The 26,450-nt window shown below is 34.5% G+C and overlaps 2 protein-coding genes across 2 annotated transcripts; both read left to right on the top strand.

Annotated features, from left to right (window-relative positions):
* LOC109226263 (pectinesterase 1-like) lies at positions 6,497–10,495 on the top strand. The gene is made up of 5 exons (XM_019391051.1): positions 6,497–6,776; positions 7,315–7,593; positions 8,422–8,628; positions 9,174–9,415; positions 10,030–10,495. The coding sequence occupies exons 1-5, from the start codon at positions 6,561–6,563 to the stop codon at positions 10,187–10,189; spliced, it is 1,104 nt and encodes a 367-aa protein (XP_019246596.1). The 5' UTR covers positions 6,497–6,560; the 3' UTR covers positions 10,190–10,495.
* LOC109226262 (metacaspase-1-like) lies at positions 14,055–18,315 on the top strand. The gene is made up of 5 exons (XM_019391050.1): positions 14,055–14,433; positions 16,017–16,347; positions 17,099–17,219; positions 17,326–17,549; positions 18,199–18,315. Exons 1-4 carry the CDS (start codon positions 14,139–14,141, stop codon positions 17,545–17,547), a joined length of 969 nt encoding a protein of 322 aa, XP_019246595.1. The 5' UTR covers positions 14,055–14,138; the 3' UTR covers positions 17,548–17,549; positions 18,199–18,315.

The following is a 26,450-nucleotide window of genomic DNA, read 5'->3' as shown; positions in this document are numbered from 1 at the left end:
TAGGGAACATTTAAAAAAAACAAAGAAAATTTTGTCCATTAATTTTTTTAAAATATTTATCTATATAAATTAACAAATTCTATATTAGAAAATTCAGCAATTTTAACCAAAAAGTATTTAATCTACTTCAAAATTGTACTATAAATTTAGAAAATTTAACATAGAAAGTTGTTACAAACAAAAGACATGAAAAAAAGAGAGTAATAAACTAAACTAATTTATACAAATTATTAAAGAAAAAGATATTTTACACCGAACTAAAGCTTTGAATATAATACTAATTAACAATTTCAATGTAAACTAAACTAAACTAAACTAAAAGATTACAAGTAATTTCGATAACGTGCTAGAACAAAAATCCACTTTGTAGAAAGGACTAAATTTTTCTGAAGTAAAATGGAGAAGTTTAATAAAAATAGCTTTTATCGGATTTAAATATTAAAAAGAAAAAAGAATCATAAAGCGATGTAAGAAAACAAAAACAAAATAGGGAACAATAAGCAAAAGAATCAGTAAAAAGGCCATATAGTTCGTTGAATTAGCAGTGGTTACAACTTGGGACCTTGGCCGTACTTTGAAGTTTTAACCCACTTTTGTTAGGTGTTTGCCATAATTTTCTTACCATATTTGGTTTTTCTATCTCTTGAAGGAAAAGGGCAATATAATTTACCTTAATTGAGTTTTCCTTTTTGTAAAAGGAAATTATAAATTTCCAATATTTGGCGAACCACGTTAAATGTTTGTGTCTCTTTTGGTAGATTTCTCCTTTTGTTGTGTGATTTATCGTCGTTCAAGGTTTGCTTTGCTAGCTTTCGCATGACACCTGATTGTTTCGGTCCTAACAAGTGGTATCAGAGCTTAGGTTCAGCGGAACGAGTATGGAGATGGCGGAGTGATGGTGCAGGGCGGTGCACACACAAGAAGAAGCTAGTTGCGGGCTTCGGTTGCCATAATACTCTAACAATGTGGGTGGCACACAGTGAATCTCGAAAATTGACCCGTGGATCGTGGTAGTGGACCACGTGGAACTTAGTTCGAGGGGAGATTGTTGGATGTGCGAACAAAGTCCCACATTGGTAGCTGAAAAGATTGGGAGTCTACATATAAGGTGTAGGGATCTCTTAATGGTGTGAGGCCTTTTGGGGAAAACCGTGCGGGCTTGGCCCAAAGCGGACAATATCACACCATGTTAAGAGTGTCATTGGGCCGTTTAAGCCCAACAACTGGTATCAGAGCCTTGGTTATTTATCCGGGTTATTACGGAATGGAGGCGACTATGAGCAAGATGGTATGTTTAAATGGGAGAAATTATAATGTTTGGAGAAGCAAAATGAAAGACTTGTTGTTCGTGAAGAAGATGCATCTACCCGTTTTTTCAGCTCATAAACCCGAGAGTATATCCGATGAAGATTGGGATTTCGAGCACCAACAAGTATGTGGATATATACGGCAATGGGTTGAAGATAATGTTCGCAACTATATTGTGAACGAGATACATGCGAGATCATTGTGGGAAAAGCTAGAGACTCTTTATGCTTCAAAAATCGGGAACAACAAATTATTTCTGCTAAAGCAATTGATGACCTTTAAATACAAGGAAGGCAGCCCTATCCTTGATAACATAAATGATTTTCAGGGCGTCCTTGATCAGCTATCTGGAATGGGGGTTAATTTTGATGATGAGATACAAGGACTTTGGCTTCTTAATACTCTGCCAGACTCTTGGGAAACTCTTCGTATTTCTTTGACAAATTCAGCTCCTGGAGGTAAGGTGACCATGGAATATGCCAAGAGTGGTGTGTTGAACGAGGAAGTAAGGAGAAAATCGCAGGGTTCATCCTCACAAGCAGATATCTTGGTTACAGAAGACCGGGGGAGAGATAGAACAAGAGGCTCAAGGAATAGAGGTAAAAGTAGAAGTAAGTCAAGGTCCAAATACTATAATGTTACATGCAACCACTGTGGCAAGAAAGGACACATCAAAAGGTTTTTGCCGCAAGTTGAATCAAGACACTAGAGAAGGAAAGAAAGTTGAAAATAACGAGAACAATGTTGCTGCTATTGTTCAAGATGACCTTCTTTTTGCTTATGATGAAAACGTCATCAATTTGGTATCCCATGAGACGAGCTGGATAGTAGATTCTGGAGCTACCTCACATGTCACACCAAGAAAAGATTCTTTCTCATCTTATACTCATGTTGATTCTGGAGTGTTAAAGATGGGCAATGCCAGTGAAGTTAAGGTATGTGGTGTTGGCACAGTTTGTTTGAAAACTAATAATGGTTCAACGTTAGTTCTTCAAGATGTGAAGCATGCTCCAGACTTTCCTTTCAATTTGATCTCCGCAGGAAGATTAGACGATGAAGGTTACCATAATGCTCTCTTTAACGGCCAATGGAAGCTCACCAAGGGCTCGTTAGTAGTGGCTCGAGGAGTCAAGTCTGGTCAATTATATGTGCCACAAGGCTCTATTCTTAATGACTCAATAAATCTGGTGGAAAGTGATAGTTTGTCAGAATTGTGGCATCGAAGATTGAGTCATATGAGTGAGAGAGGGATTACATGTTTGGCTAAGAAAAGTTTGCTTTCTGGAGTAAAACAAGCAAAGCTGCAAAGGTGCATACATTGTTTCCTTTCATAGCCATCCTCCCTCAAGAAAACCCGATTTATTAGAGCTAGTACACTCTGATTTGTGTGGTCCTTTTAAAGTAAAGTCAAAAGGTGGTGCACTTTACTTTGTGACCTTCATTGATGATCATTCTCGTAAGCTCTGGGTGTATCCTTTGAAATCTAAAGATCAAGCACTTGGCGTGTTTACGGAATTTCAGGCCTTAGCTGAGAGACAGACGGGGAAGAAATTAAAATGTATTCGCACTGACAATGGTGGTGAATATTGTGGTCCCTTTGATAACTATTGCAAGGAACAAGGAATTCGTCATCAGAAAACTCCGTCCAAGACGTCTTAATTGAACGGTTTGGCAGAGAGGATGAATAGAACTCTAGTTGAGAGAGTTAGATGCTTACTTTCAGAGGCTAAACTTCCAAATACATTTTGGGCGGAAGCACTTAACACTGTTGCCTATGTTATCAATTTGTCTCCTGCAGTTGCTTTGGATGGTGATGTCCCAAACAGAGTTTGGTTTGCCAAAGATGTTTCTTATGATCACCTGAGAGTTTTTGGGTGTAAAGCTTGTGTGCATATTCCTAAAGATGAGAGATCGAAACTGGATGTCAAAACTAAGCAGTGCATCTTTATCGGTTATGGTCAAGATGAGTTTGGGTATCGTTTTTATGATCCAGTTGACAATAAACTTATTAGAAGTCGTGATGCAATATTCTTTGAAGACCAAAGTATTGAAGATATTGACAAAGCTGAGAAGATAGATTCTCAGAGTAATGAGAGCTTAGTTGACATTGATCCAGTTTCAATTGCTAAGGCACCTATTGCACATGAAGGAACCCAAGACAATGGTGGAGATAGTGATCAAGATCAAAATGATCATCATGGTATAGATGTTATGGATGCTCCAGTTGATAAAGTTGTGGTTGATCAGCCACCAATTCCTGCACAGGTAACTACTACGAATGCTCCTGAAACCTCTCTTAGAAGATCTACAAGGGAGAAGCAAAAATCCATGCGCTATCCTCCTGATGAGTATGTACTTTTGACTGACATGGGAGAACCTGAGAATTATGATGAAGCCATGCAAGATAATCACAAAGATCATTGGATCAAAGCGATGGAAGATGAGATGAAGTCACTCCATGAGAATGGCACATATGAGTTAGTGAAATTGCCGAAAGGTAAGAGAGCTTTATCTAACAAATAGATATTTATAATAAAGCAAGATAACCATACCTCTGCGCCTAGATACAAGGCGAGGTTAAGGTTTTGGCCAGAAGAAGGGAGTTGACTTTGATGAAATTTTCTCCCCTGTTGTGAAGATGTCTTCTATTCGTATGGTTCTAGGCTTAGCCGCAAGTCTAGATTTAGAGGTTGAGCAGATGGATGTCGAGACTGCTTTTCTTCATGGTGATCTAGATAAGGAGATTTATATGGAGCAGCCTGAGGACTTAGTAGTTAAGCTTGCAGATAAGCATGTGTTTTGCAGAAAATTGGCAGGCATGAAGCCTGTCAATAGTTCCTCTACTTGAAGACACATTTGGCCCCTTGGCTGGAGGGGGAGTTTGTTGGGCACATGCCCATGTTGTCCAGCCAAAGGCCCAATGGCCTAATCCTATTCTCTTTTGGTTTTCATTCCTATTCGGAATTGGATTCGGTTTTTGTTCCTATTTAGAGTTGGTTTTGGCTTTAAGAGAAAGCACCACTCATGATCTATAAATAGGACAACCTTGGAGAATTATTCTATGCTCATTGATACAAGTCTTTGAAAGACTTAAGCACATAAGAGTGGGTTTTGAGAGAGCTTTCATCAAGAGAGAAGAGAGAAAAAAAAGGTATTTGTTTTGCTGCAGATTTTTATTCCGACCAGCCAACTTCAAATCACGTTTTTCGATTCGTTAACCGTTGGATCGGGCTGAAATTTTGACTGAGTGTTCGTAATATCTTGGTCTTGGATTTGAACGGTGAAGATCGGATTTCGAGGCTCGTAGCATCTGATTTTGAGCCTCGAACAGCAGCTTCATTTTGTGGATTATACTCTTTCTTCAATTGATTAGTTGTTGCTCTTGTTGCTATTGTTGCTCCGTGTTTGGCCCTTGTTGTGTAGCCAATTTGGAGAACTTTTGTAACCCTATTATTGTTATAGTGGAGATTTTTGGATCTTTGTGATCCCGTGGTTTTTACCTTCGATTGGAAGGGTTTTCCACGTTAAAATTTGGTGTTCTTTATCTTCTTTATTTTCGAGTTTGCCTCTTCCTCGACATAACAAGTGGTATCAGAGCGAGGTTCAAGACAGGTTCATCTTGGCGGGTTCAGTTCTAGCTGCAACATATTTGACGATAATCGTGATTTTTTGTCTGAGAAATTTGACCGGAGTACTACGCACGTTTAGACAAACTTTGTGGCGGAGATCTGGAGATGCGACCTGTTGAAGATTATGTGAAGAAGGTGGATCAAGTTTATTTTGTCAGAAAATTCAGGCCAAGGGGGAGAATTGTTAGGTGTTTGCCATAATTTTCTTACCATATTTGGTTTTCCTATCTCTTGAAGGAAAAGGGCAATATAATTTACCTTAATTGGATTTTCCTTTTTGTAAAAGGAAATTATAAATTTCCAATATTTGGCTAGTCCTTTTTCTTGTAGGAAGAGGTTTGGACTTCTATAAATTGAGGATCCTTCCTTCTCATTCAGTAGCATCCACAATGTAGCCATAGGGGGCTTGAGAGTCTTGTTTAGGGGGAGAACTTTACGGGACAAGTGTTAGTGTGTCACTTGTGTTTGCCTCTTCGTGAGGTTGTTCTCTCGATATTTTGTACTCTCTTTTTATTATAGTGGATTGCTCATCTCCGTTGTGGACGTAGGTCAGTTGACCGAACCACGTTAAATGTTTGTGTCTCTTTTGGTAGATTTCTCCTTTTGTTGTGTGATTTATCGTCGTTCAAGGTTTGCTTTGCTAGCTTTCGCATGACACCTGATTTTTTCGGTCCTAACAACTTTGGCACTGCTCTACGACTTCTGTTAGTGTCACGACTTCTGGTATTACGATATATATCAGTTTCATAATTTTCTGATGAAATTCCAAAGCAAAAATAATTAATTTTTTGTACGAAGCGGGTTCAACTGAACCTCTTTCCTACAAGGTGGGTCCGCCCTTGCAACTCACATTGATCATAATAAATCATTGACCTTATTTTCATAGGATTAATTTGATAGCTGCTAAGATCTAACTGGAAATGAATTAAAGAAATTACTTTCACTTTTATTGAGATACCTCTTTTCATTGGATTTTAACAGCAAAAACTTAATTAAACATGACTTAAAGAGATAATCAGCTCACCTGGATCAGAAATCACTAGAACTATTTTCATCCGATTATGACACTAAAACCTTATTAGACATGAATTAGCGAAATTAGTTCACATTGATAATAATGCATTCGACAAATGTATTTTCAAATTGCATGTGTTAAGGCTTTGAAATGACGTAACAAGTATTTCACGTAATTGGACTTAAAGAATCTTGATTCAAGTCGACGTGTTTTTTGGATTTAGAATATAATCCAAATTTTACGTCCAATTTTTTTTTCTAATTTCTGGCTATTAGCTATAGAAAAATTCACTATCCGTAGAAACACTAGCTTACTCAAAATTATATGAGTTACAAAATTGTTATAATTAACAACCTCAATAAAAACCATTTATTAAACGGAGTACTCGTACTGCCCTACAATGCTTACCTACTAACATAACAAACCATGCAACAATCTCTACCGCTAGTTTGTCTTGTTAAACTCTGCTCTTTCTATTCTTTCTATAAAATACCTAAACTTACTAAGTTTGTATAGAAAACCAAAACCAAAACCAAAACCAAAAGTCCACTTCCATTCAAGAAATTTTGAAAAAAAAAAACAAAAACAAAAACAAAAACAAACAAAAAATGGCTGGAAAAAACACCATATTTGCTGTGGAAGCAATTGTTATAACTATTCTCCTTTTCATCCCTAGAGTCTTTTCAGATGATTCTGTTCCTATACCAGCTGATAAATCACAAATAAATAGTTGGTTTGAAACCAATGTTAAGCCTTTAGATGCAAGAAAAGACACTTTGGACCCTGCCCTTGTAGCTGCTGAGGCTAATAAAACTACCATTAAGGTGACCTTTTTTTTTTTCTACTATTTCATCTTTAACCAGAAGTCTCGGGTTCTAGTTACCCCCAACGTGGGACTTTCTAGCATGAATCAGGCCAATGCGGGAATCAGATACTGGATGAAAAACCAAAAAAAACTACTCCTTCCGTTTCAATTTGTCTGAATCTTTTCGGAGTACGAGGGTCAAATAATCTTCGATGTAAATTCGAATATATATTCTTGAAGTTTTTTGAAATAAAGTTTACATATTTACAAACTACATAAAAAGTACTTTAAGTCACAATAATTAACAACTCAAAATATTTAAAAAACATTTGCAAAAAATATGGTCAAAAGGTTAACTCCTTAAACATTAAATTGTTCATTCTTTTTTTAAACGAAAGGAGTATTTCTTTTCCTCTTAGATTCATAAATATATTTGTTATTTTAATCATGCATCTTTTATATATATTGAAAATCTGCATTGGTAATGTTTTTTGTTGTCATCGACTTTAGTTGAATTCAGAATTCACTAACTCTAAATTCTGAATACGTTATCGAAGGTAAGGGCAGATGGAAGTGGTGAATTCAAGACACTGACGGATGCCATAAACAGCATTCCTCAAGGAAATAAAAGACGAGTTATTATTTCGATTGGAGGTGGAAATTACACAGAGAAAGTTAAGATTGATAGGTATAAGCCTTTCATTACATTATATGGAGACCCTAAGAATGTGCCAAATATAATCTTCAGTGGAACAGCAAAAGATTATGGTACTGTTGATAGTGCCACTGTGGTCGTTGAATCTGAATATTTCAGCGCTGTTAATATCAACTTTGTGGTACGTATTATAATTCAGAAAGAGTGTGATCTTATACGTTTTAACTTTTTTTTTTTTGTATGTATATATAATTCGAACAAAAAATAATAGTTTGAACCCATCAAGCTTGTCCTATATTTGCCTTTGACTATAATTACCTCAAAGTTAAAGTGTGTGGTCCTTTTTTCTTTCTTTCTTTCTTTTGAGCTAATGGCCTATCAGAAACAACATCTCTACCTTCACGAGGTGGGGGTGAGGTTTGCGTGCACACTACCCTCGTCAGTCCCCACTCGTGAGATTTCCCTGGGTTTGTTATTGTTATTTTTCTTTCTTTCTTTCTTTCTTTTGAGTCGATGGTCTATCAGAAATAGCTTCTCTACCTTCACCAACCGAGGTTGAGGTTTGCGTACACACTACCCTCCTAAAACCCCACTTGTGGGATTTTACTAGGTTTGTTATTGTTATTGTTCTTTCTTTCTTTCTTTCTTTTGAGCCAATGGTCTATCAGAAACAACCTCTCTACCTTCACGAGCTGGGAGTGAGGTTTGCGTACACACTACCCTTCTCTGAGAAGGCTTCTCAGACCATATTCGTGGGATTTCACTGGGTTTGTTATTGTTATTATTCTTTCTTTTTTTATTTCTTTTGAGCCGATGGTCTCTCAGAAACAACCTCTCTACCTTCACGAGATGGGGGTGAGGTTTGCGTACACACTACCCTCCTCAGACTCTACTTATAAAATTTCATTGGGTTTGTTATTGTTATTGTTATTTCTTTCTTTCTTTCTTTCTTTATTTTCATATAATATTAGCGAGTAATATATTTTGTTGTTTTGATAATTATGATTAGAATTCTGCACCAAGACCAGATGGGAAAAGGGAATTAGCTCAAGCAGCAGCATTAAGGACAGGAGGAGATAAAGCTTCATTATATAACTGTAAAATGTATGGATTTCAAGATACCTTTTGTGATGATAGTGGAAAGCATTTCTTTAAAGATTGCTACATTGAAGGCACTGTTGATTTCATCTTTGGCAATGGAAAATCCTTATATCTGGTAAATAATTTCATTTTTTTTAAATTTTTATTCATATTCTTCTCATCTGGCGGAGTCACAATATTAGCTATGGGTTCAGACGGACTTGATAGCTTGTACTTAGACTCTATCATAGGCGGATCTAGGATTTCTAAAACATGAGTGCACCACTGAAAAGCGAGAAAAAAGTACTAAGTGAAAATCGATCCATGTTCCTTTGGATATATAAACATTCATCCAGGTGCCCCATTCAACATTTTTGGAGCATAGGCCAACATATCATATTAGATCAATTTTTCGAAATATATACATAAAATATCTAGTCTGGCGAAACAATCATGGGTTCACGTGCACTGTAAAAATAGCCGAAATCCGCCGATGGACTCTATATTTATTAACCAATTCATTAAAAATATATGAATATTTAAATGTGAATGCAGTAAGTAAAACGAACTGCGAGTTCATGAATGACAAGTTCAAAACTCATAAACTTCAAATTGTGTTCTGCCTCTGCTAACTCGTGACGCTAATGATCTTTTTTTTTTTTTTTTTTGTGGGAAATATAGAACACAGAGATGCATGTAATTCCAGGAGATCCAATGGCAATGATCACAGCACACGCAAGGGGTGCAGGCAATGTTGACAGTGGATATTCATTTGTTCATTGTATGATAACTGGAACAGGAAAAACAGCATTTTTAGGAAGGGCATGGAAGCCTTTCTCTAGGGTTGTTTACTCCTACACTGATATGAGTGACGTTGTTCACCCTGAAGGTTGGTCTGATAATGGCAAAAGCGATTACGACAGGTTAGTCGTCAGTGTATAAAAGTCAAACTCTTTTCGACCGTTGATTTTGCTTGCATTCCTTAAAATATCACGAATAAAAAAAAAACAATGTTCCTAAATATATATAGTAAGTTCAATGGTGATAAATAAAAAATTTAAAAAAATGGTCATAAATATAAGTTGCTCTTTTATCATGTGATTGGTCTCATACAAGAAAAGGGTATAAATATAATACTATTTTTTATCATGTGATCGGTTCCATACAAGAACTTTATGGCCAATGAATCATCAGACACGGATACATAATTTAAAGTTTATAGGTTCCTGCAATACAATAATAACTGAGTTCTATAACGACTTTAAGTCAAATATTTACTATAAATGTTAGCGGGATTTCTTAATATATATATTTGATTTGAGCGAAAGTTATTAGTTTCCGTGAACCCATATGCTTTCATTTTCCATCTTTCTCCTCTACTATTTCTTTGTTTCTTTTATTTTTATTATTATGTATTAACACTATGAGATTTTCCCTGAGATTCCCTCTCTATCTCTTTCGATGTATCAGAACAGATCAGATTATATATCAATCGATTTGAAAATAGCACGCTCATCTCGCTTCTCGTATTTTTCAGGTCGGTGTTTTATGGGGAATATAACTGCAAAGGAGCAGGTGCAACTATGGAACGTAGGGTTGGATATGGGAAGAAGTTAACTGATGCAGAAGCAAAGCCTTTTATCACACTTGGCTATATCGAAGGCTCCAAATGGCTGCTTCCTCCTGTGGCACTGTGAATATTAGAAAACAAGAACTGAGAATTGTCCTAGCAATTTTGACCCTTTTACTTTTTTTTTTTTATTTCTATAATTTATCACTTTTTGATGTATCTCATCTCAAGTAATATGGGATTGAGGCGTTGTTGCTATTTTAAAATTTTGTGTAGCCGATTTCAACTAGTTTGAGATTGAAATTTAGCTGTTGTTCCCACTCAGTCAAGGTTTAGAAATAAAGATGAGTGTAGATGTTTCACAATTAGTTTGTTTGGATAGTTGTTATATGTTGTATTGTTATGTTAAATATAATGTTTGTTTTGATTGTTACTTAAAGTTTATTATATCGTATCGTTAAATCCGTCGTTACATAATGACGAAAAGTGTCACATTATGGAACGATCGATTTGGTGTGGTCGCGTCGTTACCTATTTTTTCTCACATCTTGTACTTCCTTATTATTAAATAATCATATTTTATTCTTACTCTACCGTTTTATATTATAATATTACCTCGTATCTTACTTTTTCTTTATAATGTTGGAAGTTTATTCTTCATGTTATTGTGCATGACATCATGAAACGGCGGCAAATAATACAATCTATACAAATATCGTATGCATCAAAACGGATACAATACTATACGATACATTATAAAAAGAGTACTAGTCCGGTACTATAGTATGATATTATTGATAAAAGGAGGAGTAATTTTTTAATAACTTATCCTAGAAATTTAGATTATATTTGGGTGCAAAGTTATAGCAATCTGCCTATTTATTATTTTTATTTGTAAAAAAAATTCCCAACGAACAAAGTCAAACCTCTCAAATAGAAACATATTCCAAGTTGCATTATAATGCTTCTCTCATGTTAAAATAGCTAATTCAATATATCAAGAATCAAATGAAAGCTTGTAGTGGGAAGACAAGTGTCATTTCAGGGATTTAGAGAATAAAGTTTCCAGAAATTTGGCTTTTGAATAGGACAGTCTTGCCTTTAAAGAAACAAGAAGAGAAAAAGAAAATTCTTATTCTTAATGCTGATTCATATAAAAATTGCAAGGAATAAACCTTTTTTAACATGAGCATAATATTTTTTTGACCACGTGTTTAATATTTTTATTAGTATCTAAGTACAATCAGATAATTGACTGATTTTTAGCTATATGATTTTGGGAATTTTCAAGAATAAGTTTGTATGTATATATTATACACATGTATATTTTTCTATCTTTCATTGTTCTTTTTTCTTCTTAATATAACAACGACTTTGTACTTCTAAAGCAAACGTTTAGGGGGATCAATCATTGAAATTTGAGCACGAAAAATTTAAAAACAATATTTATATGGATAATTCGTTGTAATTTCATCTCAAATTGGAGGGTCGTGCAAAATTTGTGACAGAAGAATAACACCATTATTATAAAATCGTCACAAATTAATGAATACCATCATAAAATAGTCACAAATCTATCAAAATTTTATGGCAAATATGTCTATCATAAATATTTTGTCACAAATATGAACTTTTTTTACTACAGCGAGGATTGTCACCATCATAAAATCATCACAAATCAATCAGAATCTTGTGACAGACGTGTCTATCATTAATATTCCGTCACAAATATGTATTTTTTACCATAGTGAGGATTGTCTTTGTGCTCTATCGTCTCTTTTTCAGATTTAATTTCAATGATATTTAGATCGTAGAACAAATATCACATTCTTTTAACTCACATAAATATTGGGTGACAAAAGAAATTTAAACGCATCTAGCACTAATGTTCATATCAAAAAGGGTAAAAAAATTATCCGCACTAGGACTAAACCATACTAACTTACCATGATTAAATGATGTTATGAGATAAAAATACGTAATAGTTAATCATAGTTTGGTGAAAAAGTTTATACGCATGTCATGCATCTATTTGTGGGATATATTAATATCGCTGTGAATAAATTTTTACTAAAAGAAAGGTCCAAGATACTTCCTTTTACTTTGTGCCCCAACTCTAATCATTTATAATTAATTAGCCTTAGCTAGGGGGCCATATTTGTGGTCGTGCCTAAAATGGAATCCTGTTCTAGCTAGTTATTAAAAGCTTATATTTTATAGTGGATTCTAGGGGGCATTTACGGCAAAAACTAGAATAATTACCACCATGAACAAGAAACTCAAAAACGAACTTTAGAACAAGTTTCTTATTATTATTATTATTATTTTTTCTAGTTTAGAATTTTGTTATGTACAAAGAGGAACTTTAAAATATTAATGTGTTCTTATTAGGGAAAAACAAGGAAACTTTACTTGATTCTCGTTGGAAAATGACTCATACTCATTCTATTATTAAGCTTTCCCTTGGATTTATATTTTATCACTTATCCTAATAAAACGTTGTGGAGAATCTTTTCCTTTTAATTTGTTGTCTTTCATTTTTTAACTGTTACAGGGAAGTCTAACTTTACTGCTGATACACTTGCTAACATTGGAATTGTGACTAAACTAGAGAGGTTTTTCACACAAACTATAGCTTTACCAAGGAAGACTAATGGTCTGTTTGGCCAAGTTTTTTTTTTTTTGGGCCAAAAGTACTTTTTTTTTTTTTTTGCGCCAAAAGCACTTTTGGCCAAAAATTAAGGTGTTTGGCCAAGCTTTTGGAAAGAAAAAAAGTATTTTTGAGGAAAAGCAGAAACAGTTTTTGAGAATCAAAAGAAGTAGTTTCTCTCCAAAAGCACTTTTGAGAAAAATACACTTAGAAGCAGTTTTCAAAAGCTTGGCCAAACACTAATCACTGCTCAAAAGTGCTTTTCAAATTAATTAATCAAACACAAACTGCTTCTCACCAAAAACAAGCTGATTTTAGAAGCTTGGCCAAACAGGCTATAAAGTTTCATTAAAGAAGGACCAAAGGGGAAATGTCCAGTTCAGAATCAAGACTAATAACTTGTTTGCCCGAGCCTCAAAAATCAGCTTATTTTGAGAAGTGCGTTTCTCAAAAGTATTTTTGGTGAGAAGCAGTTTGTATTTGGCAAATTAATTTGAAAATCAGTTCTGAGTAGCAATTAATATTTGGTCAAGCATTTACAAATTGCTTCTAAGTGTATTTTTCTCAAAAGTATTTTTCGAGATAAGCTATTTTTTTTTCCGCTTCTCCAAAACTACTTCAACTTCTAATACTCAAAAGTACTTTTTTCCTTCTAAAAGATTGGTCAAACTCTTCAACTTTGAATAAAAGCACTTTCTTTTTGGAAAAAATGTAATTGGCTTTGGAGAAGCTTTGCCAAACGGGCTATAAGAAGGGTCATTTCATTTATAGTAGGCGTTTGAATTGTGTTTAGACATGTATTTTACTTGAAACATATTATAATTATGTGAGAGGAAATAAAATTTTACATGAAAAAAATTTGGTAAATCACCTTCGAGAAAAACTTAAAAAATTGAAAAATTTTATATGGACAAACGGTCCATGATAGTGGTTAAGATTTGTTTCAGATCTTTTTTACATCTTCTTATCTTCCCATCAATATGTAATGTAAGAGAGGAGTCCTCTCCTACTTTAAACTTTACTTTTCTTCAAGCTTATACTAGAGTGAATTCATTCATTTTACGTGTAATTTTCGAGGCTAAGGTTTATGTATTCTTTTAGGTTTTTTTTTAGTAAGATAACGTCTCGTCAAACCCCACATTACCACAGGTCAGTATAGCCCGAGTGTTCGGCTTGAATAAAAAAAAAAGGAGGCAAGTGAATCTTCGCTTTTGGGCGGGCATGCAGTTGTCAATAACATAATTTAAAAGTTGCATTCACTTGTCTTTGAGGTGTTTGTTTTAGAAATTACTATAAATAGAAGCTACTTCCCAATAGACTCAACCAGAGAACAGAGTAGTCAATCATCCCCTGCTCTCTTTAGTCCTTCTTATAGGACTATATTTTAAGCTATATTTATCAAATTTCATTCTTCTTTTCGTTAAAAATGGACTGTACTAACTGCCATACATCCTTACAAATACCACATGGTGCTCAATCCATTCGCTGTGCCATCTGCCATGCAGTCAGTCGCATTGGCAGTCGGCTACAGCTACTAGCCAACAAGTACCATTATCCTCAACTCCCTTCGCCTTTTGGCCGAAAGAGAGCTGTGGTTATTGGTATTGCGTATAAAAATACTGATGATGAGCTTGAGGGTTGTATCAATGATGCCAAATGTATGAAATACTTGCTTGTCAATCGATTCAAGTTCCCTCAAGACTCCATTCTCATGCTAACTGGTAAAATATTCTTTCTCTCTCCTGATTAAGTACTCTCTTTGTCCCAATTTGTTCGATCCAGTTCAGATCTCGCGAGTCAAATGAGTTTTCCTTTGACAACGATTTTTTTTTTTTTATGTATTTTAAATTGTACCTTCATCGGATATTTATTAAGTAAATTTTCCAACATCCCAAGAATATTGCGGGTGAAATAGTTAAGCGGGCTCATGGGTCCACAACAAAGCATACACTACTGTCAATCCCACATCAATATAATAGGTAAAAATAGCGCGGGCTAACCAGTTTTCGGACTGGTCATTCAGAAATAGCCAGTGTTTGTAAAGTCGTTGAAAAATAGCCACTATTTTGCTGCAACACGGAAAGTTCCAGCATAATATACTTGAGATTGGTGCACCTGTGTATGAACTTCCAACATATTATGATGGAACTCCAACACGCGGAAAGTTCCAGTATAATATACTGGAGATTGGAGTACCGGTGCTCCAATCTCCAGTATATTATGCTGGACCAGTATATTATACTTGAACTCCAGTATATTATACTGGAGTTCGACTATATTCCAGTATAATATATTGGAGTTCCAGTACATTCCAGTATAATATACTGGAGTTCTAGTATATTATGCTGGAGTATTTTTTTGGATTTTGAACAATGTTTTCGTTCAGATTTATCTTTACATGAAAAGTGGCTAAATTTCGATTACATTTGAAACTGTGGCTATTTTTGAATGATCACTTGTAAATCTGGCTATTTTTGAATTCTCCATATAAGAAGTGATTCAGACCCAACAAAGAATCCAGTAGTTAAGCGGGTGAAATTCAAAAATAGTCATATTTACAAGTGGTAATTGAAAAATAGCTACAGTTTCAAAAGTAATCGAAATTTAGTTACTTTTTATGTAAAGATAAATCTGAACGAAAATACTGTTCAAAATCCAAAAAATATGCCAGCATAATATACTGGAGTTCGAATTTTTTACATGTGAACTTTGAGCATAATAGACTGAAGTTCTGGTATAATATATTGGAGTTCTAACATAATATACTGGTCCAGCATAATATGCTAGAAGTTCATATATATGTACTCCAATCTCCAGTATATTATGATGGAACTTTTCGTATGCTGGAGTTCCAGCATAATATGCTGGAAGTTCATACACAGGTGCATCAATCTCAAGTATATTATGCTGAAACTTTCCGTGTTGCAACAAATAGTGGCTATTTTTCAATGACTTTGCAAATGCTGGCTATTTTTTAATTACCAGTCCAAAAACTGGCTAGCCCGTGCTATTTTCACTAGTTAAGCGTACAAAACTAATAATAAAGTTAATGTTAAGTGCACATATAGGATTATTTCCAACAAAAATCTTATACGTGTGATATGTGTTTTCACATAAACTTCTATCGCTTAATTGTGATGATGACACGCTGCTGTGTTTCTAAGTTATTGAAACTTAGATGCTTTTAAGTTTCAATAAGAAAGTATATTTTGCAATATAATTAGTTATTCTCTAAGGTTTGTTATTTTTGGTATCTAAATGAGTCCTAACTTCAAATCTTCATTTCTTGGACGTATACTTACAGAAGAAGAAAGAGATAAAAAGAGGATACCAACTAAACATAATATAATGAAGGCAATATCCTGGCTTATGCAAGGAGTTAAAGCTGGAGATTCTCTGGTATTTCATTTTTCTGGTCATGGTTCACAGCAAGAGAATGACACTGGAGATGAAATTGATGGTTATGACGAAACACTTTGCCCCTTGGATTATGAAAAACAAGGAGAGATCGTTGAAGATGAACTAAATGCAATACTCGTCAAGCCTCTTCCTCCTGGTGCGAAGCTTCATGCCATAATAGATGCTTGTCACAGTGGCACTATGCTTGATTTGCCGTTCCTTTGTAGGACGAGCAGGTTTGTAAAACTTACGAATTTTTATTCCACTTAATGCTCAAATGTCTAGTATTTTTGTTAGGTATTTGTCCTGATTTTCTTACAATATTTGGTTTTCTTATCTTTTGAAAGAAAGGACAATAGGTTTACTAAACTGAGTTTTTTTTCCCCCCCTCATATTTGGCTACTCCTTTTTCTTAAAGGAAAAGTTTTGTACTTCTATAAATTGAGGATTCTTCCTTTTCATTCAGTAACATCCATAATGTAGTCCTTAAGGATTTTGGGAGTCTTGCTTCAAGGGAGATATTGTGAGATAGGTGTTATGCTGTCACTTCTATTTGCCTCTCTTATTCTCTCGATATTTTGTACTTTTTTTATATAGTGGATAGCTCTTCTCCGCCTGTAGACGTAGGTCAATTGACCTGTTTATGTCTGAAGGGCAGCCCAGTACACTAAACTCCTGCTATGCGCGGGGTCCGGGGAAGGGCCGCATGCACCACAAGGGTCTATCCTACGCAATCTTGCTTTACATTTCTGCTAGAGATTATTTTCACGGCTCGAAGCCGTGACCTCCTGGTCACATGGCAGCAACTTTATCAGTTATGCCAAGCGACCTGTTTGTGTGTCTTTTGGTATATTTCTCTTTTGTTGTCTAATTGATCGTAGTTCAAGGTATGCTTTACTACCTTCCACATGACACCTGATTATTTCGATCCTAATATGTTTTACTCTCCCTTCGCTTAGTTGATATAAGAGAGTTTTATGGATACAGAAATGGACGATATGTATGGAAAGATCATCGTCCTCCTTCAGGAGTATGGAAAGGAACAAATGGAGGAGAGGTTATATCCTTCAGTGGTTGCGACGATCATCAAAACTCTCAAGAAACAGAAGTAAAATTCTTTTTTTTTTTCCATCTTATTTTTTTATCTTTCTTTCAAATAAATAGAGTTAATCAACCTAAGCAAGCTAATTGAATGACTTATAATTGATAAACAGAACTTGTCCAAGGTTACTTCAACTGGTGCAATGACTTTTTCTTTCATACAAGCAATTGAACGTGGACAAGGAACAACTTATGGGAGTATTCTAAATGCAATGAGAACTTCAATCCGCAGATCTAACAGTGATTTAGGAGGCAAAATTGTCTCAACTCTTCTCACAATGTTAATAAATGGAGGAAGCCTTGGCAGTGGGAAAAGACAGGCAGCTTTAGTTTAAAAGTACTCCTTCCGTCTCAATATATGTGACGGTGTTTCAATTTCTAGAGTCAAATAATTTTTTATCATGATTTTTTCATATGCCTTTTAAAAATATTTGGATTGTTAGTTACTATGACTTGCCGAGGGTCTTCGGAAACAGCCTCTCTCAGAGGCGGATCCAGGATTTAGATTCTGTGGGTTCAACTTTTAAGGTTTTTAACATTGAACCAATTGTACTTTTAGATTATGGATTCAGAGCTACCATTTGTTGCAACTTTAATAAATTTATGTTTCGCGGCAAAAGTATTGGGTTAAGATAAACCGGCGGCCATACTGTACATCCGCACCTGGCCTCTCTACCTTCAGAAGGTAGGCATAAGGTTTGCATACACACTACCCTTGTCAGACCCCACTTGTGGGATTATGCTGGATATATAGTTGTTGTTGTAATTATTGTGACTTATAGTAATTTTTAGATAGTTTCCAAATATGTAAATTTTATTTCGAAAATAATTAACAATTTTGTGTTCGAATTCACGATCAAAATTAAAAAGTTTGACTCTCGAAATCCGAACCATGCCACATAAATAGGGACAGATGGAATATTATTTATAGAAATTGAATTGTTCTTCAAGTGGGATGAATAAATATTTTTACCTTTTGGTTGCAGGAGCCCCAGTTGACTGCTAATGAGCCATTTGATGTGTACACCAAGCCGTTTTCGTTATAGTAATATCTTAAGCAATTCTGGTTTTCATATAGTTTGTGTGCATAGATACTGATTGGAGTATAAATAAAGAGTATCTCTTTGTATTTTCAGCTTTAACATCTGGAGAATAGTCTTTGTTTCCTGTAAGTGGAAAGTTTCAAATCATGGCTCCGCATCTGAATAGAAATATCTACTGCAGTATTGCAAAACCTACTTTAACTAGAAACCGGAAAACCTATTTCTCATTACTGCAATTTAACAATATCACAGCAAACCTTGATGGTACATGCATGCATAAATAACACTCTCATACCCAAGAATCACACTCCCCATTACCCATCTTCTACCCCAAATTCGAAATGGAAAGCTAATATGTAAGAAAAGCTTAACACAAACATTTATTGAAAGTAGTGACTTAAAATAGGTTGACATACACGGGGGCGGAGATAGTGTATTGTTTACGGGTTCGGATGAGCCAGTAGGTTTGCTAAGACCCTGTTTTATATTAAAAGTCCATAAAATATGGATAAATATTTAATTGTGACCCAGTAAGTAAACGAGCTATGAATTCGATGGCAATTTCAGAACCCACAAATTTCAAATCCTGGCTCTGCCTCTGGTCTCTAAACATACACTTGAACAAGATAATATATCTGAGATCAGCTTATACAAAAGGCTGAAGATGATGGTGTTAGAGATATAGTAGATATGCCCTAGATCCAATATCATATTTGATGATTTGAACACATTTTTGTGAACATTATTTGATATAAAAATATATGGCATTCTTTTTATCATAGTTATTATTAATTGTTTGATTAATTTGATAAGGTCCTTGATTAAATTTTGAGATTTGTCATCGTGATAGAGATCATGATAATGAGAGCAAAGTCTCTTATAATTTAATCTGAAATTGTTCTTGATCGTAGGATTATTAATCTGGACATTAGTAATCCGGTTAGATCAATATTTATGTGATCGTCTTTATGGGATAAAGATTAGTTGATCTCATTAAGTAAATCACATAGATAGATGATGCATATAGAGATATGATCATTGAACCGACTCATTGGATAATTCCTAATGGTTAGAATTACCATAAACTGTCAATAGGATATTCTCTTGAAGAATGTGATGTAGAAGTTTCCTTTGACCTGAGATCGTCATAGTAATTGATAAGTTATTTGTTGTGCTTTAATACTAGACACCTATGGCCCTAGGACGATAGTTGAAAGGATATTGGGTACGATTGAATACTTGTAGAATTAGTGATTGATCAAGATGGAATCTGTCAACTCTTGGTAATGAGTTTAAGCTCCATGTTGTCATGAATTATAAACGACCAAATTAAGACCTTGGCCAGGGCAATTGAATGAAAGAAGAAAAGAGTTTCTTAGGTCATTCAATGGTCGATTATATTTGACATGAACATATAGTTGGTCGCCTATTAGGATTTGATAGTTGAACCATATCCTAGGGTGATCCAGAGCTATAAGGACAGAAGGAATTACTACATTATTCTTCTACTGGTTCTTGAGAGTAAATTGTATACTTCATGCTATCCGGTCGTTAAGGAGTGTTGCTAGACGTCACCCTTGATTAGTATATTGATGTGGTCAATTTACTACCGATTTAGTATTGAACCTATGGGGTCACACACTAACGAGTATTATGATCTTTGCTAAAGGATTAATTAATTTATTATTTGTTAATTAAATTAAAGAATTTAATTAGTCAAATAAATTTAGTTAGTTAGTCCAAATGAAATATTATTATATTCTTTGCTAGCACAGAGAATATAATTAATATTGTGAATAAATTAAAGTTTTCTATTTAGAATAGAAAATTAAAATATATCTCTTGGTTGAAATATATATATGTGATATATATAATTAATATTTACTTATATAAGGTATGCATGTAAAATATTAATGAAAGACTTTTAAATCATATCCAATTTAGAATTGGATCTTTACGTATTAAAGTCCATAAAGGACTAGCTGCCGCCGACGTGCATATCATCCCATTAGGAATGGGATAAGAATTTTCCAATGGAAAACTTTTTACGAAGTCTATTTTTGGAACTAGACTTGTACCCAAGGTAATTCACTACCTTAACCAATAGGAAAAAGGTTTAGTTGATGATATAAAAGGGGTCATGGAAAAGTTCCGTGGGTGGTTGATTGATAATACACTTTGTGAAAGTGTGTGATTAAAAACTAAGAGATATATCGCATTATTTGCTGGAGTTTTGAGTAAATTTCAGCATAAGTTCTTCGTTGAATTTGTTTGCGGATTTCATTGATCAAAGAGTTGATAGCAAGGACCGGTCTCGGTGTGGATACGCATAGAGTCTTCGCACTATCGAAGAAATTTTGAAACAAGACTTTCTTCACCAGGTACGTCTTAGATCCGATCTTTGACATGTAAATAAATTTTAAACACGAAAAAATCTGCCTAGGATTGTTATTATCTTCCGCTGCGTGTTACGAACACCTATACGCAATCCTTCTGATGGCATATCTATAGCAGTCAAATTAGTTAGAAAGATTTTATTAGTGCTTTATCTATGTAATAGTCCAAGTCTGTGTAGAATTCTAGGGGAAGCTCTGTATTCGATTGAAATACAAGAGATATACTGTGTAACATATAGAAATACAATGTTTTTCTAAAAAAGGATACCTAATCAAATAACGTAAAACAAACAGTGCGGGGATCTGATGAATGAAGTTAAAAGAGATGGGATCCATCTATTACTTATTGAAAATTAACTTTATTTAATTTACGTGATCAACTCACAATTTTGAAGATAAAACATTTGTGTAGTAGAAATTTTGGTTTATTTTATTTGATTGGCTAGCTCATATGAATCATTTGATTAATCAAATTAGACCTTTAAATTATTGTGAAAGACTAATTTTCCTTTAGATTATTGTAAATAGCTAATTGTGATAATTGGTTGAAACAAGTCAATTAAACATAAAACATTTAGAAGACTATAATTAGCTTTTGTTGGAACATTCGCACTATCACTTGTCTCATGGCATGTGTTAAAGGTTTTAGAATGAAGTAATAACTGGACCTTGGGCTTGAAAATGAGGTGGACTCATTTAAGAGAAATTTTTAGAAATCACTATGTTTTAGTGGTTATTAGTTAGTTGTAGCTACCATTTACTATATTACTTCCTATAGCTATGTTTTCAGATTTTTTAGAGTGTATTCGATGTATTTAAGCTACTGTATTCATGAATACAGTAGCATTTCTAGGCGTGAAACAGGGGATTACAGCTAGACATATTTTTGTATTCGAGTGTATTCGACTGTATTCATGGCGTGAAACATGGGATTACAACTGGACAAATTATTGTATTCGACTGTATTCACGGCGTGAAACAGGGGATTACACTGTTTTTAAACGGAAAGTGAATCAATTAACATAATAGACCCCTAATATAACTCAACAAACTCAATTATAACACACAAAATTTGTATTTCCATTTATAAAAAAGATCTCAACCGAAAAACACCCCAAAAACATAGCAATCTTCAGAGAAATTATATAATACATTTGAATACATAAATTATATTAATTAAAAAAAACATATGAATACATTCATGGAATATAGCGAGACAGTGAATACAACGAAATACATAAAATATAGCGGGATACATTGAAATACAATGAAAAAAAAAGACAATGAATACAACGAAATACATAGAATATAGCGAGATACATTGAAATACAATGAAAAAAAAGACAATGAAATACAGCGAGATACATTGAAATATATTAATAGAAAATTCAAGTTGCTCAGCCCCCAACTCCGTCGTCTTTGTTCAAGAATAACCCTAATGTCGTCTTATTGAAGCAGCATCAGTATCCAGTCCTCGCTCGTCGTCGCCGTTGCCTCTGGTTGCCGAAGATTAGCACGTAATTACCAGCAAAATATACAACACAAAATACCTGTTTGGTAGTAGATCTTGAAGCCAAAGGACTAATTGGGCAACTCCAATCTTGAACAGAAATAGAAGCTAATATTACTGCTAAAATTGCATGAATTGTTGAAACCAAACGGTTGAAAAAATCAAAAGAACGAGTTGGAAATAATTTTTGTAGTAGATCTTGAAGCCAAAGGACTAATTGCTCCAGTGACGGTGACGGTGACAATTTCCAGCGTCCGACGGAGGAGAAGACATCAGGAAGTAGAGAGAGAGGGAGAATAGATATGGGGTAGGGGATAGGAGAAATTTGAGGGGATATGAGAGAGAAAAATAATACAAAGCTTATTTTATGGCTTAAGGTTAGGAGGTGACCATAAATTTTGGCTATAAAAATCAAAAGATAGCTATGGAATATAATTTTTTAAAAGGGTATTTATTTAAAATAAATAAGGTATCAACCTTTGCTATAGGAGGTAACTAGTCCATATTTTAACCAAAGAGAAGTCAATTTTCATTTAAATTCACGTAATTTGATTTAAGAATTTGTTGACTTGCACAAATAGGATCATTTGGTGTCACCGTTTAAATTTTGACCCAATTAAAATTTTGAGAAAATAATTTCTACGTCAGAATTTTGAAGCACGCTCGTTACAATTTTTTGGGCAAGTATTATGGTGTTCGTCAGAATTTCCAAATCATCATATTTGGCCAAAATTTGGATGGTCGCCATAATTGATGTGCAAAAATCCTGATAAATCGTCATAATAGGCCAGTCGCCACAACTAATTTGCAAAAATGCTGGCAAATCATAATAGTTAACCACAAAATTCTGTCGGTCGCCATAACCTTTGGGTAAAAATTCACCATCATGTTTTGCCTCAAAATTGATCCGAATCAACGCCTAAATGACTCCAAATTTGATATACAACCTTCTTATATCAATTTCAACATTTACTACTAGTTAGATTCAAACTTTCAAAACTAATATACCTACTTTGTCTTTTTCAATAACTTTTTTTTTCAAGCTCAATATTGAAAAACCAACATGGTGTTTTTCAAAAAAAATCCAATCAAATCAATTTCAAATCTTTAAAGCTAGACAATATAAGTTCAATGGAATATTACCCACTCAATTTTAACTACAAATAAATGATGAATCTTCAATTTTCTGCATCACATATTTTATTATTTTCAATTTTAATTGTGTGTTTATAATTTTATTGGAGGAAGAAGAAGAACGGAAGGAAGAAAGGAGAAGAAGAAGATGCAGAAGGAGAAAGGATGAGGAGAAGAAGATAAGAAAAGAGGAGGAAGAGACAGAAAGAAGAAGAAAACTCTAACGAAAAGCTAAAACAACTAAAGTTTCTTTAATGAGGTCAAAATATAAACGGTGAAACAGGTCTCTACAAGTTGGGTTAACAAATTTTACTACCATTGTTAGCTCTGAACATTTTAATTGTTTTGCCAAATTGATTCTGGATCATGGCAATGAAATTCTTAAGCACGAAAGTCACAAGTCCACCTTGTATAGTCATCAACTAAAGTACGAAAAAACTTCATTCCATTATGAGTAGCTGCCTTGTAAGGGCCTCATACATCCATATGAATCAATTGAAAACTATCTAAACTTCTGTATGGCTGACTGGAAAAGGAACTCTAGTTTGCTTTGCAAAGGACAAATCTCACACTTATGTAAAACTTCACATCTACTGAATGTGAACATTCTTCTAATGACTTGCATAGCCACGTGCCCCAGCCTTTTATGCCCACATGTCTTCAGCTTCCTTTGCTACTGTTGTGAAAGCTTGATAGGTCCTCCCTTTCTCCTGCTGCAGAAAGCATAGTGTATAGGTCATCCTCTTTTTTATCAATCTCCCTCACATTTCCAGTCAAGAGATCCTGAAAAATAAAGAATGTGGGAAAAAAAGATGCAAAGCAGTTCAGGTCTTTTGTCACCTTTGACACGGACAAAAGATTGAACTTGAATGAAGGCACACAGAGAATATCCTTGATAGTGTCACCTCATGTTAGCTGACAATCCCCAACATGTGTGACCTTAGCCGAGTTTCCTGTAGGCATTTGTACCTTACCTCCATTACCTACTGACATCTCATTATCCAATAAGTCTTTATCCACTATCATATAATTTGTAGCACCTGTATCCACAATCTATTTAGGATTTTGGCACTGCAACAAAAAAGATTACCTGCCATTGGTATTACATTCTGAGTAGTATTCTCCCCAAGGAGAAATTGTTTAGCATTTGCAAAATATGAGCATACTACTTCTGAGTGAACATCTAAGGTGGTGTTGTTCTGTGCCCAACTGGTAGTGGTGTGGCATGTTCTGTATTGCTGCCCTGTAGTTGTACTGTATTTACTTTCTTCTTAGACTTAAAGTCTGTAGGAAAATAAATTATTCTATAACGATTCTCCTTCAATGCCCTGTTTTGTTGCAGTATTCACACTTCATAAGTTTGTAGCAACCATCTCTAGTGTGCCCCTTCATCTTACAAAAATCACACTCCAATTTATAGTTTCTCTTCTGTTTAGGTTTAGCTTGAGTTGTGAACATTGCAGTAGGCTCATTATGATTAGGTATTCCAAAATTATTCCCTGTCATCATCCTACGGCTCTCATCTTGACTTACCATTGCATAAGTCTGATTAATGGTTGGAACTGTGTGCATCATGAGTATTGACTTCTAGCTTGCTCAAAACTATCATTTAATTCCATTGAAAATTGTAGCAAGCGTTGGAATTGCAACTGCTCAACATAATCTTCAGCGGGTGGTGGTGGCGGCAAAATTGAGTCGTATTCAGCCCATAGGTCCTTCAATTTAGTAAAATAAACCGATACAGATGATATTCCTTGAGTAGAAGTAAAAATTTCGTTGTGCAGATAGTATAGTCTAGATGCATTGACCTTATCGAAATGTTCCTTAAGTTGTGTCCAAACTGTTTGTGCTATTTTCAGAGAAGAGAATTTTGTTAACAAATTTTGACCCACATTGCTCATCAACCATGAGGTCACAATCGCATTACAGTTGTCCCATTGATGTGTCAATGCTGGTCCAAAATCCGTTTTGGAAGTAGATCCATCAACTAGGCATAATTTGTTCTTCCCTAGCAAAGTTACTTTCATTTCTCGATTCCAAATTATGTAATTATCCATTCGAGTTAACAGTAGACCCGCCATCATCGATCCTGGTCCGTCAGACGGATGGAGGTATAATGGATGATTATGATCGAGAATTATTGCTCTACCGCCTATCACCCCTATTCTAGATAGTCGTATTGCTCAATTCATCGTCAATAACCATGGAATTTGCACAATCAAAAGCAATTAGGGTTGCAGAAAACAAAAGAGATGGAGTCGGTTCTCTCGGTTTCCTCTTTAATTGCATAAAGAAATCCCTAGAATCACTCAATTGATAGCTCTGATACCATGTTAAATATGTGGATTACAGAGATTGCGATGAGAGGAAGAGAAGAGGAGAAGAGCAATCGAGAGAATATTTTCACTGTTTCATTAAGCTACCAGCTAGACTTTACATGTATATGTAGTATTGTTCCACTAACTAATACAAATAATTGACAGTTTCACACATAACTAACTCTATGTATAACAAACTATAGTTAACTTAACTAACTATGCTTAGGCAATACTATCCTTTACACTTATACCTGCTCCATTTCATATGACTTATTGGTTGATTTATAATTTGTGGAGAGTTCAAAATTCTTTTTCTCTATTAAATCACTAGCTTTGAATTTATTCCTTTGGAATTTATACAAAAAGAAAGTTATTAACTTACTAATTTTTACTTTATTAATTTCTACATTACAATACATATTTTATCTGCATAACTTGCATCCAACCAATTGTCTGTAAAAAGTTGTAGCAATATAGCAATTTGTTTATTAAATTGGCATCGAACAAAGCCAAAGCTATGACATAGAAACTTCTGCCAAGTTGCATTTTAATGCGTATCTCGTGTTGAATTGCTAATTCATTTATTATTATATCGATACAAACGCGGAGTCAAGATTTTAACCTTATGGGTTCTGAATTTTATAACGCCGACTTCAAGTACTAGTGACTTAGTTCTAAAATATATATTTTTATATATTTAATAAATTTTATAATATAAAATTTTATACTTCAATACCACAAAACGGGGGGGAGGGAGGGGGGGGGGGAATTTGTATGGTGTCCAATTTTTTGCGTGCATAGATTATAGAAGGACCTGGTTCTTCTATGTGTTCCTTA

This window comes from Nicotiana attenuata, chromosome 5, assembly GCF_001879085.1.
Source record: "Nicotiana attenuata strain UT chromosome 5, NIATTr2, whole genome shotgun sequence".
In the NCBI taxonomy this organism is placed as follows: domain Eukaryota; kingdom Viridiplantae; phylum Streptophyta; class Magnoliopsida; order Solanales; family Solanaceae; genus Nicotiana; species Nicotiana attenuata.
The sequence above is the reverse complement of the archived record's forward strand: the minus strand, read 5'-3'. Positions and strand labels throughout refer to the sequence as shown.

Coding starts and splice junctions, on each gene's coding strand:
- LOC109226263 (XM_019391051.1), top strand. CDS start 6,561: ATGGCTGGAAAAAACACCATATTTGCTGTGGAAGCAATTGTTATAACT. Junction 6,777..7,314: donor CTAATAAAACTACCATTAAG/GTGACCTTTTTT, acceptor ACGTTATCGAAG/GTAAGGGCAGATGGAAGTGG. Junction 8,629..9,173: donor ATGGAAAATCCTTATATCTG/GTAAATAATTTC, acceptor TGGGAAATATAG/AACACAGAGATGCATGTAAT.
- LOC109226262 (XM_019391050.1), top strand. CDS start 14,139: ATGGACTGTACTAACTGCCATACATCCTTACAAATACCACATGGTGCT. Junction 16,348..17,098: donor TTCCTTTGTAGGACGAGCAG/GTTTGTAAAACT, acceptor TTATGGATACAG/AAATGGACGATATGTATGGA. Junction 17,220..17,325: donor AAAACTCTCAAGAAACAGAA/GTAAAATTCTTT, acceptor ATTGATAAACAG/AACTTGTCCAAGGTTACTTC.